The sequence below is a fragment of the Dendropsophus ebraccatus genome, chromosome 3 (genome assembly GCF_027789765.1).
Source record: "Dendropsophus ebraccatus isolate aDenEbr1 chromosome 3, aDenEbr1.pat, whole genome shotgun sequence".
Lineage (NCBI taxonomy): Eukaryota > Metazoa > Chordata > Amphibia > Anura > Hylidae > Dendropsophus > Dendropsophus ebraccatus.
Window position 1 is genome coordinate 41107929 of NC_091456.1, and position 12043 is coordinate 41119971.

The 12043-nt window shown below is 44.3% G+C and overlaps 1 protein-coding gene across 5 annotated transcripts; it reads right to left on the reverse strand.

Moving 5' to 3' along the window:
* Positions 1 to 2421: 2421 nt before the first annotated feature.
* CCNB1IP1 (cyclin B1 interacting protein 1) lies at positions 2422 to 10728 on the reverse strand. 5 transcript variants are annotated; one of them, XM_069964149.1, is made up of 4 exons: positions 10654 to 10728; positions 7816 to 8130; positions 5434 to 5773; positions 2422 to 2799 (listed from the first exon to the last, which is right to left on the reverse strand). In XM_069964149.1, the coding sequence occupies exons 2-4, from the start codon at positions 8110 to 8112 to the stop codon at positions 2615 to 2617; spliced, it is 822 nt and encodes a 273-aa protein (XP_069820250.1). In that variant the 5' UTR covers positions 8113 to 8130; positions 10654 to 10728; the 3' UTR covers positions 2422 to 2614. The 5 variants fall into 5 exon arrangements, with proteins under 5 accessions (XP_069820250.1, XP_069820249.1, XP_069820252.1 ...); XM_069964148.1 differs by lacking the exon at positions 10654 to 10728 and adding an exon at positions 10484 to 10609; XM_069964151.1 differs by lacking the exon at positions 10654 to 10728 and adding an exon at positions 10484 to 10606 and having other exon boundaries at positions 5473 to 5773.
* Between the last annotated feature and the right edge of the window lie 1315 nt (positions 10729 to 12043).

The window sequence follows — 12043 nt, forward strand, 5'->3', positions numbered from 1 at the left end:
GCAGATCTGCAGGTGCAGATTTGATGCTGTGTTCAGTTACTTAGATCTAATCTGCTGCGTATTTGTAGCGTATTTGCTGCGTATCGCAGCAGTAAATACGCTGCGTATACGGTGTGTGTGTTTAAACCCTAATGGACAAATTCACACTATCTGCTGCGTTTTTCTGCTAAGTGTTACAAATATGTAATAAAAATTTCTTTAAAAAAAAGTTGTTTTTTTTTCCTGGTGAGGTGTAAAACCTTGTCTAATAGCTGGTACCTTAGCTGGGGAGGTGTATTGAGTCAGGTACACTGGACATAAGACCGTCTCCTATAGTCCATCACTGTGTCATCCAAAAGTTATAGCTAAAAGGGTTTTTAATATACAGAGTACATTATATTATTATCAGAAAGGTATGCCGGCATATACTACAGCCTGCTTTCCTCCTGATGAAGTTACTTTGGTAAAGAAACATGTAGAGAGGGGGCGTTTGTTGCATATACCCTGTACAATAATAACTGCAGCCAGTGCTAGGTCTTAGCTAGTGACTTTAGAGGATAGTACTATTTCATCAGATATCGGCATACAGTACTGTATATATTGTCACAGTGCAGTGTATCGTGTGGTTGTAAAATAATTTCTTTCATCCATTACGTATATTCCTATAAAAGTTAGGCTGGGTTCACAGTACGTTTTTGCAATCCGTTTTTAAGAGAAAAAAAAAACGGATGAAAAAAACGATGCATTTGCGTTTTGATTCGTTTTTTTCCATTGACTTCCATTATAAAAAAAAAAAAAAAAAAAAAACGTACACGAAAACGTAGTCATCCTAATTTTTGTGTCTGGAAGTCAATGGAAAAACGGATCAAAACGGATGCACACAAATGCATCAATTTTTTTGCAAAAAAAAAAACAAAACGGATGAACAAAATGGATTGAAAAAACGTAATGTGCACCCAGCCTTATATTTTATAGATGTGGGGGTTATTTTATGAAGGTGTTTTTGTACCCTGGGCCATATGCCTGTGGGTTTTGTGTTTAATATGCTTGTTGGGTAACCCCGGACCCACCCATGAGAGGGGTGTGGATCACATACTACGGCAGGTCCATTTACATACTGGCCAGCTTGGGACGACGACTGATATTTACAGTATATGCAGTTCCCACAGACCCTAAGGGCCCTTGCACACTACAGAAATTGCACAGATAAGCTCCGGTGGATACCGTGCATGCTCCAGCTTGAACATCTGGCTGTCCCATTGGCTCCCTTCTATGGTCCAGCAGATTCCGTCGCCCCTCCAAAGAATTGACATATCAATTCTTTTTTTGGGTGGACAGCGAAATCTGCCTGAATAGGATGGTGCCAATGGGATGGGCAGATCTTTAAGCAGAAGTGTGTGTGTGGGGGAGTGGGGGGGCAAGCGCACGGAATCCGCCTGGAGCTTATCCCCACGATTTCCATAGTGTGCAAGGGCCCTAAGGCTGCATTCACATGTTCTTTTTTTGTGGACTGTATATTATGTTCGCAATTTTTAGTCCTCAACCCACAAATATGCAGCAGTATTGTTCTGTGGATCCATAAAAGCAGAAAGTACTCGTACCACCGTCACATGTGCAAATTATTGACGATTGACTTCGAATGGTGTGTTAGTATTTTTGTCACTGATATAAGAGGCAGCATTAAGGCCGTGTTACCACTTTTGCCTAGTGTGTAGTGAACAGAGACCAGCGAACCTCAAGTACAGTCGGGTGGCATGAAAGTAATGGCAGGTTCCCCTCAACTGATTTATGAAGATTTTCCCAAAAATCCCAAACTGTTTTTCTAATTCTCCAGTTTATAGTCATGCACATATAGTATGTCCGACATCTTTTGCATTTGACACAGTTGTAACTTGTCAGAGCGAAGGTCCATATTTTACTTGGATCGGTTTCTTCTTCCTCCCCCTTATACACATATTAGCCTAAGTATGTGATAACTGTATACTTTTCTAGTGTGCAGGGGGTGGTTGATGGTCATGTCAAGGGCTTTTCTTAACCATTTTGTCAGTTTGACATCTTTGTAGATATCCAAAGTGGATAATTGTGGGTATCTGCACCCCTTAAATGTTACTGACTAAGTGATCAAAATAAAAACTGTTATTCACCAACTATTACCAGAACTGGGGCATACTAGAGTATACAAACGATTGTAATTGCGACTGCAGTTGCGTAACTAACGGCTATGGTACAGGCTAAGAGTGAAGCGGGAGCGTGGGGACGAGCAAATCCTCTGTGTGTTTTCCTCCGTGTGCACATACCCTAACATGCTGCCTGCAGACAGTATTGCATTTTCAACATGACAGGTTCCCTTTAATAAAAAATGAGCAAATCAGTAAAAATTCTCAAATGGGGCTCTGTAATAGTGACATAAATAAAAAGTATAGTGTAGTGACATAAAAAGTATAGGCTACAAGACCAATGTGGAATGCATTCTCTTTACTTCAATTATGGTAGGCGAAAATTTCTGGTAAAATAAAAAAAATTATACTTAAGCAATACTCTTAGCTTACAAAAACACTTAACCTCAAGAACTTTTACAAGCTTACAGATTTACAGTTAGATGTCGCTAGGTTGTGGATATATAAGGTGCAGCAGTTTACATTCTCATGACTCTGAAACCCTTAGATGAAGCCATGTTGAGCCGGTCTGCTCTCATTCCAGGAGAGCCCTGTGTAGTGTTTCTGGCCTCATCATAAGGAGATGTACAGAAGAAACTCTGAGTATGGAAATCACCATCAGACGACCTTAAAGGCGGTGTTTTGGCAACTTGGAAAGTATTTCCTGAAAAATACACAACAGTGCTTAGTTAGTGCTAGACACTTGTACATCTGCATACTTATTACTATGTTGTTTCCTGCCGACATAACCACAAACAATTCAGTTTGAGAGAACTGTGTGAGCTTTCATTCATTTACAATCATCCTATACTATATTATTACTCCATTACAGTATTATTACTATTCCAGACTTAATAATAATAATAATAATAATAATAATAATATTTATTTGTATAGCGCCAACAGATTCCGCAGCGCTTGTTTAAATATATAAATACAATACAGGTTATACTTAAATTATACAATGAATAAAACTTTCTCTCCAATACGTCTCGCAATTTGACTCTAACAATTTTGTGAAGCTTCATCCATGACTTATTAGACTACTGTAAGCAAGTAGATGTACAAGCTTGTATCTTTCATATACAATTAATGCCACAGAAGCCATTTTTACACATGTAAATTGAAACCAGAAACAGGGACAGGTTCCCTTAGTACAACGGTCTATGACCTTTTATACAGGCCAATTATTGTCCAGGAGCATTGCAAGAAGCGCTCCTACAGTCGATAATGGGCCCGTATAAAACTGACAGCAATCAGCCGAGGAGAGGGCACATGCTGATCCTTGGCTGATCGGTCTTTAGAGTAAGCTTTAAAATCTATTGTTGTCAGGCACACATCTTCCTGTGTAAACAGGGTTATGTGTGGCCAATAACAATAAAAGGAAACTGACAGCACATACAAGTGGTACCTTGGTTTAAGAGCCTTTTGGTTTAAGAGATCACAGTTTTTAAAAATTGTGACTTGGTTTAAGAGCATTGCTTTGGTTTAAGAGCTCTCTGTGCTGGGTGGGAGACCCAGTGGGCGAGTTGGGGAGGGGCAAGGTCTGTATAGTAGGGTCTTCAGCACTGTGCTCAGGACTGTGGAGGTAATCTCTCTCCATAGCTGTAACCCCCTCTCTCCCTGCAGTTTCTCTCAGTCCTGATTGGCCTATGCTGAACACACGCCCCTTCCCCATTGCTGTCATGTGACCACACAGACCTCTGACAGCAGCCCTGCTTCTCTATTCTAGCCTGTTGTACTACGCTACTGCATTATGGGGATCTTCAGTTCCATCCTGTATCTATAAACTGCTGCTGTGTTATCAGGGTTATGTAATTACTATACATTATACTCCACATGCTGATTGCTATACTGTACAGTAACTTATAATATCACATATTCAGCTGTTTCTCATTGTTTGTTTCATCTGTTCTACATGTGGAACCAATTGTCTGCATATCATTGATTTCATATGGGAAAATTTGCTTTGGTTTAAGAGTGGATTTGGATTACAAGCTCAGTTCCGGAACGAATTATGCTCATAATCCAAGGCACCACTGTATATGTATATATCTGTGCTGTCAGTTTCTAGATCACAAGGAACAATGCACACTTACCATCGGTCTCTCCAGTCTTCTGGCCATCGGCTGTATCTTCAGGCCTCGCCTCCTCCAGAATGATTGATTGACGAAGGAGAGGGGTTGAAGATACAGCTAGCGGCCGGAGGACTCAGGAGACATGCCGGATCACAAGATGGTTAGTCTACACTGCTTGTCTAAAAGAACCTTTTACATTTGAAATCTACAACATTTCTGGACACAGATGCAGTGAAACAGTATGGGAGCTGTCATCAGCCCAATCCCCATTCATTTTAATACGCTGCAGGCACATGAGCCACCAGGACATGATCCCCTGCTTTGCGTGATGATATTATGTCATCAGGCCTGCTTGGGGATCCTGTCCCTGTGGCTCACAGGCTGCAGTCCAGAAGTAAGAAAGAGACCAGCTCCATGCATTTTGTGAGGTTGCATTAGGTGAGTATTATGTTGTTTTTTTTCCCCTGTTTAAGCACAGAAGCATTATTACTATATGGAGGCGCAGGAGGGCATTATTACTTTATGAGGGAACAGGGGACATTGCTGCTATATGGAGGTACAGGGACATTATTACTATATGGAGGCAAAGGGAGGGAATTATTACTATATGGAGACTCAGGAGAGGGGGTTATATCTATATTGGAGGTGTGTGTGTGTGTGTGTGTGTGGGTGGGGGGGGGGTTATTTCTATATGGAGGCACAGGGGGGAGGGGGGCATTACAGGGGGTATTATTACTATAATTTCTTTTTCTGGAGCATTGCCCAGGCCCCAGCCATCTAACCACTATTCCCAGTGGCTGCCGAACCTTAATAGAAACATTGATCAATACCAGTGGGGTGGGGAGAAGCCAGACTGGGGGCTACCCTTGGTGACTTCGAACCCCTTTCCCGGACAGCTCTTTAAGTAGCAATCAAAGACAGCTGTTATAAGGGAGCCTGTCCCTGTTTGGGTTTCAGAATTCCTATTAAAACTTTTATCTTAATAATTTAAAAATTTGGTCTTTCTTTTTTTTCTCCCCAGTAAATATGTCTCCCTTCTTAGGATACATGGTGCTTACAAGGTGAAGAGGGCAAGGGACCTCTGATGTATCCTGAATTGTTTAGTAAAAGTATTTTAAACTATACTTACAATTGTATCACCTTTCCAAGTGAAGAGATGGATAGACAGACAGACAGGTATTTTTTTTATTTATTTATTCAGTCTGTCTCTATGTGGTTACCTATAGTAAACTCAAAAGACCCGGAAAGGTCTTGCTGACCTCTCTCTCTACCTGTAGTACCCTCTCGGTTAGCCACAGCAATATTGCGGAGCCGTAATCCATCATACATCCCCTGCAGCTTATTATACTGGCGGTTCCGTTCCATCAGTTTCTCCGAGATTTCACTATATTTTCTCTTGTATTCCTCAAGGAGTTTCTTCAGCGAGTTCACTTCCCCCTTCATGGCTACTAACTCCGAATCCTTGCTTTGAACTTGGTGAGCGTAAAGTTTTTCAACTTGCTTGAGATGTCCTTCTGCCTGGCTGTAGGTATACTCCTGGTACAATCGCTCCTGATAAACCTGATGTCAATGATGAAAAGTCAATGTCAATGAATAGTTAACTTCCTAGACATACAATGCAATGGAAAAAAGCATAGTAAGAATGGAATATTTTTTTTTGTTTTAAAGTGGTATTCCAGATTTTTTTAAAATTAATAATCCATTACTACAATAAAGTTATATTACCTTGTAAAAGACCTTTATTACAATAAATGTACACTTTTTTTTCTTTTTATTGCCACTTCTGCTGCCACCAAGGTTCATGCAGGTCCCCAGCTCTGATTAAAGGGGTTATCCAGCGCTACAAAAACATGGCCACTTTTCCCCCTACTGTTGTCTCCAGTTCAGGTGTGGTTTGCAATTAAAGGGGTACTCCAGTGGGGGGGGGGCACTTTTTTGCTGGGATCGGGGAGGAGGTGGCCGAGGGAAAAGACGTCCACTCACCTCCCTGGTTCCAGCGGCGGGTCGTCAAAGGTCCGCTCAGCCACTCAGTGAAGGAGGCGGGATCCGTTTCAAGTCCGCTCAGATCCCGCCTCTGTCACTGAGTGGCTGAGCGGACCTGAGACATATCATCTCGGGCCTGCGTCAGACACCCAGGAAGCGGCCGGGAATTGCCCACCGGAGCGCCACGATGCGGGACCCGCCACTGGAACCGGGAAGGTGAGTGGACATCTTTTCCCTCAGCCACCTCCTCCCCGGTCCCAGCAAAAAAGTGCCCCCCCGCTGGAGTACCCCTTTAAGCTCCATTTACTTTCAAACCCCACCCAATCTGGAGACAAGAGAGAGAAAAGTGGCCATGATTTTAGTAGAGCTGGATAACCCCTTTAACCCCTTCATACAGAGCAGGGTCCCCCCTCTGTACTATATATACTATTACTATTAGAATATATGGTATGGGGGAAGGTGTGTGTGTGACAAACTCAGTTCACAGTGTAGTGCGGGAGGTGAACGGCTGACCAGTGGGGGTGCAGGGTTTTGGCACCCCGTCGGTCAGTGACTGACGAACTCATCAGGCTGTTTTGCCCGGAAAACTCCTTTAGTCTGCTTCACACGTACTGCGTTTGCAGCGGATATCACGCTGAAAGTCCCGCAGTGAAATCTGCTGCTATTTGCTGTACAGTTATGCCCTATAGCTCTGCATTCTCGCAGCGGATTGTAGCCCCATCATCCTTAACTAATCATCTGCAAGATACAAGATACTATGTTACCTGTCCGCGCTCCGGACAGCTTCTCAGGTTAGAGGGTCATCGGTGTCCCTGTCATAGGGCATAACTGTACCGCATATCGCAGCAGAACTCGCAGTGTGAAATCCACTGCAAATGTAATACGTGTGACCACAGACATTTACCATAAGCGGGAGATTGCTTTTTGCAAAAAAAAATGCTCTGGTTTTTAGTTAATATCTAATATAGTGATTTGGGCATGACTATATTGACAGCATCCTACACATTGATTTTTTTAAAGGGGTTATCTAGCCACTTTCTTTCAGGGACAACACGACCACGACATCCAGGTTGGGTGGGGTTTTCCATTCCAGTTCCATTTAAGTGAATGAAGCTTAATAGCAAACCCCACCTGACTGGAGACAAGAGTGGTGCTGTCTCTGGAAGAAAGTGGCCATGTTTTTTAATGATGGATAACCCCTTTAAAGGGAACCTGTCACCCCCCGTGCCGGGGTGACAGGCTCCCAACCCCCCGTTAGAGCCCCCTATACTCACCTAATCCCGCCGGGTCCCGCTTCTGGAGATGGTCGGGTGACGGAGATCTCAGCCGCTGCAGCCCGGCGCGCGCGCTGAGAGATAGAGTCCAACGCTCATAGAGAATGACGGAGCGCTGGACTCTCCTGTCATTCTCTATGGGTGTTGGACTCATCTCTCAGCGCGCGCACCGGGCTGCAGTGGCTGAGACCTCCGTCACCCGACCACCTCCAGAAGCGGGACCCGGCGGGATTAGGTGAGTATAGGGGGCTCTAACGGGGGGTCGGGAGCCTGTCACCCCGACACGGGGGGTGACAGGTTCCCTTTAAGTACTTATAATCGACACGGCGAGTTGTTCTCATTTACCTGGTAAGTCCAAAATGTCAGTGCCCGAGAGCATATATCTAGAATAATCTCAGGACGTAATCCTGCCAGCATCAAGGCTTTATGTTCTTCTGAAGGGCTAAGCTCAGTGCGCACAATATCCAGCTTACTAGAAAGGGTACTGTTACAGGCCGGGCACACAGAAGGTGATCGGTTAAATTCTCCACTGCCATGTTGGTCACAAAAAATGTGTGAACAAGCTGTGACCCAGGCCCGACTAGATAGCTTCACCCGGCATTTGGGAAAGTTGCAAAGTAAGAGGTCATCGCATATTGCCATAGTTACAGCCAGAAACACCTGAAATATAAGAATTCATCTACTGTTCCTTAGATTGTATGACAACAAATTACACATCTATATTAAGTTTTTACAGCAGGACAGATTGTCCTAAAACATGAATAGAGTGCTGCTTGTGGTGTTGTGGCCAATAAAGTTATGAGGGGAGATTTATGAAGCTGTCTTATAGTAAGATTCACTTTGTTCCCCATAGCAACCAATCACAGATCAGCTTTCAGTTTACCACAGATCATTAATTTTTGAAAGCTGGGCTGTGATTGGTCGTTATGGACAACAAAGCACTTTTCTACTATAAGGCCCTGTTCACAAATGTTAATAAATTTTCTATTAATCACAGCCGTTGTTGCCGATTTACAACAACGGACGTAATTAATAGAAGTTTATTTTTTTATTTAATCTAGAAAATTCATATAACAAATCACAAAACATTTTACAATATTTCCATTTTTCAATTAATAGAAGTTTATGTTGCACAGCAGTCAATGGAATCCCGGCCAGAGTGTATTCACAGTATACATTCCGGCCGGGATCCTTAGCGGTCGCACGGAAAAATTACATGTCAGTTTTTGTGGCCACTATTAATTGAATATGGGTGTGTTCACACGTACAGGATCTGCAGATCTGATGCTGCGTTCAGTTATTTAGTTACATTGATATCTGGACCATAAAATCTGCTGCAGATCCTGAACATGTGAACGCACCCTAAGTCTCAATATAAGGCTGCGTTCACATAGAGTAAAACCGGCGGAATTCCTGCCGCGGAATCCCCTCAGCCTCCGTGTCATACTGACAGTCTATGGGAGGCTTGTCCGCCTCCTCTATCCACACGAAAGAATTGACGTCCATTCTTCTGTGCGGAAAGAGGAGGTTCACAAGCCTCCCATAGACTGCCAGTATGACACAAAGACTGTCGGGATTCTCCAGTGCAGAATTCCGCCAGTTTTACTCCGTGTGAACGAAGCCTAACAATTCTGTATATTGTACTTTCATTTCCATTTTACAAAATCTCATTTTACCTCGTTCCCTAGTGCACAATAAATGATTTGTCCCACGAAATAAAATGCCCACAATCTTATTCATTATGTCAAATTTATAGTCTTAGAACCAATATAAAAAAAAAACAAAAAACTTTAATCTGAAAAATCTTCTAAATTCCACACGCGCCCCGTGGTTCCAGTGCTGGTGGCCGTTTACCGATGCTCTGGTACCCAGACACTTCCTGGTCTGAGTGGGGACCTGGGACATGACGAGTCAGGCCTGCTCAGCCTGTCAGTGGCCAAGGTGGGACCCTGCTACAGCGACTGACTGGCTGAGTGGGCCTGACATGTCATGTCCCAGGTCCCCTCTCTAACCAGGAAGCAGCCGTGGACCGAAGGCCTAAGTGGCCACCAGCGCTGGAGCCGGGAGGTAAGAGCATGTAATTTCTTCATCCTCCCCTTCCATGGCAGTTCTGTCTTTTTTTTTGTTTGCAAAGTGAGTGTTTGTGCCAGATGCAGGTATGATAAACAGTAAAGCAGTGGTTTACTGCACCAGATAAAACCTTCAGCACGGTTATGTTCACATTGGGCAGGTTAGCCAGGGAGATATATGCGGCAACTCTGTAATATAATAGTAAGTGTGAATTTGGCAACCTCTCTCAACAAAACACGGGCTAGATTAAATAAAAAAATCTGAAACAAGCCTCAGCAGAGTTTGTTATCGACATGTGAATGGGCTACATGACAGAGCAAAATTAAGTAAATTAGGGTCCGTTCACACTACGGATTCGGCAAATCCCTCCCGCTGTGTCTTTGAATGGGAGGGCTTGTGACTAGATACGAGCTGGGAGCCGCCTAGATGACTACCTGCTGCGCACGAGGGGATTAAATGTTATGTTCTCAGGTATAAGGCCTAGTTCACACTGAGAGAAAACGGCGGAATTCCGCGGCGGAGCTCTCTGCTGTGCAATCCCGCCGTGCTCAGTGTCCTGCAGTGAGTGAATGAGAGGGCTCGCGCGCCCACCTTACCCAGTGCCTTTGCAGAGGCTGCCGCAAACAGCCACCATGTTAGGCAGCCCCCACCCCCCATAGTATATATAATAAATTACAGTATACGGGATAATAGGTCACTACTCTGTATTACACAGAAGCAGCTGGGCAGAGCAAGTATATATGTAAATATATGTAAATAAATACATTTATTTTAATGAATTATATTACAAAGTAATATAACTTTTACTAAAATAATGTATTAGCAAAAAACCTCCAGAGTCCCCCTTTAAGAGGTGTCTGTTATGGCAGTATGGGACTCTCCAGCTGTTCCTGGGAGTGGTAGTCTCTGGGACTGCATAGGTTAGACGGTACACTATACACACACGAGGAGACATGTCTGTGACTTTTCAGCATGCCGTAAACACCACTGTTTCCCAAAGCTACAACTGCCAGGACATGATGGGAGTTGTAGTTTTCCCAGCAGCTGGGCGGCTATAGGATGGGGAACACTGAGGTAAACTGTTAGCTATGGGGCCCACACACAGGACCGTACCGAGACTTCTCACACAATGTATTGCTACTGCGCAACGAGCTTCAACTTCGTGCGCCCACGTGACGCCAAACTAGCCAATAGCACTCAAGCGTCCTTCCCTCACGCTCAGGCAGCTGCGGGAAAAGACTGCTGCAGTTGGCTGAAGCGCCACAAGAGGGCGGCATTGTAACGTTTATATTTTCTGTCCGTCTCATTGATCACGATGCTGTTCGGAAGGAAGCAGTCTGCGGCCCGTGGGTTTATACTCCGATGATGCGTATGTCAGTCACTGACCGACACCGTATATACTGTTGTGGATTGGTGCGAGGAGGCGGTGTTTGCCAAGGCCCAGCAGATAATACTACACTAGAATTTAGCAGACTATGGCTGATCTGGCAGCAGCCTGTAATATACTCCCCCATCAGTATTATTACTATACAAGCAGTATAACTGTGCACAGCTACAGCAATAACAATGGTGTGTGTTATATGCGGCCTGCAGACAGGAATCATACCAGAGACCCTCAACCTCTGTATGGATGGGCTGCAGCTGGATGGTGTTTCGGCTATTTCATAAAGTAGGATCCTGTATTACTGAGCATGGAAGTTGTCTGCATTTGATTAGCGGGGGCTGCTGAACTTGGATAAAGCTCTAAGGTTGTCTGGAAAACATGGATACAGCCAATGACTATATCCATGATTTCCACATAGCCTTAGGGCTTTATCCAAGTTCAGCAGCCACTGCAAATCAAATGCCGAAGGATCGGGTTCGGATGGACCTGAGGTTCCCTCACCTCTAGAGAAATAGGTCATAGTACCTCTTTGGGGTTAAAAATATAAGGCACGGTCTTATTTTCGGGGAAACACTGTAGTACTGATCAGCAGACCGAGCGCAGTCCTCTTCTGGCTTTGTGTCACATGATATCAGTGTGGATCCATGGACTTAGGCTGCATTCAAACATCCATAGCAGCATTTCCCAGCCAGGGTGCTGCAGGATCCCAGTGGGAATTGTGACACTCACTTTAATTTCCCTAGAAGCTTTGGCCGCGCAGCTTCTAGGGATATACCGATCAGATATACCGACACAGGCAGAACATTCAATTGAGCAGAGTGTAGGAGCAGGACCTGTCAGTGTCCTGCTGCTAAATTCAATCCCATAGGCCACCAACACTTCATGCCAGCAGCCTATGGGATACCAGGACATGACCTCTCCAGCATGCGTGATCCGTCCCCACGGCTCACAAGATGGAGCCCGAAGAGGTAGGAGAGCTGCTTCCTGAAGCCACATCCACCTGGATGAGGTGAGTATGATGATTTTTTTTTTTTTTTTTAATTGGTGCACAGCATGGGGGACATAACTAGAGGCAGAGCAGGGAGGGAGGCATTTGTGCTGAGGGGAAAAGCATGAGGG

Coding starts and splice junctions, on each gene's coding strand:
- CCNB1IP1 (XM_069964148.1), bottom strand. Junction 5,774..7,815: donor TGACATTTTGGACTTACCAG/GTAAATGAGAAC, acceptor CATTGACATCAG/GTTTATCAGGAGCGATTGTA. Junction 2,800..5,433: donor GTCTTTTGAGTTTACTATAG/GTAACCACATAG, acceptor TGTATTTTTCAG/GAAATACTTTCCAAGTTGCC.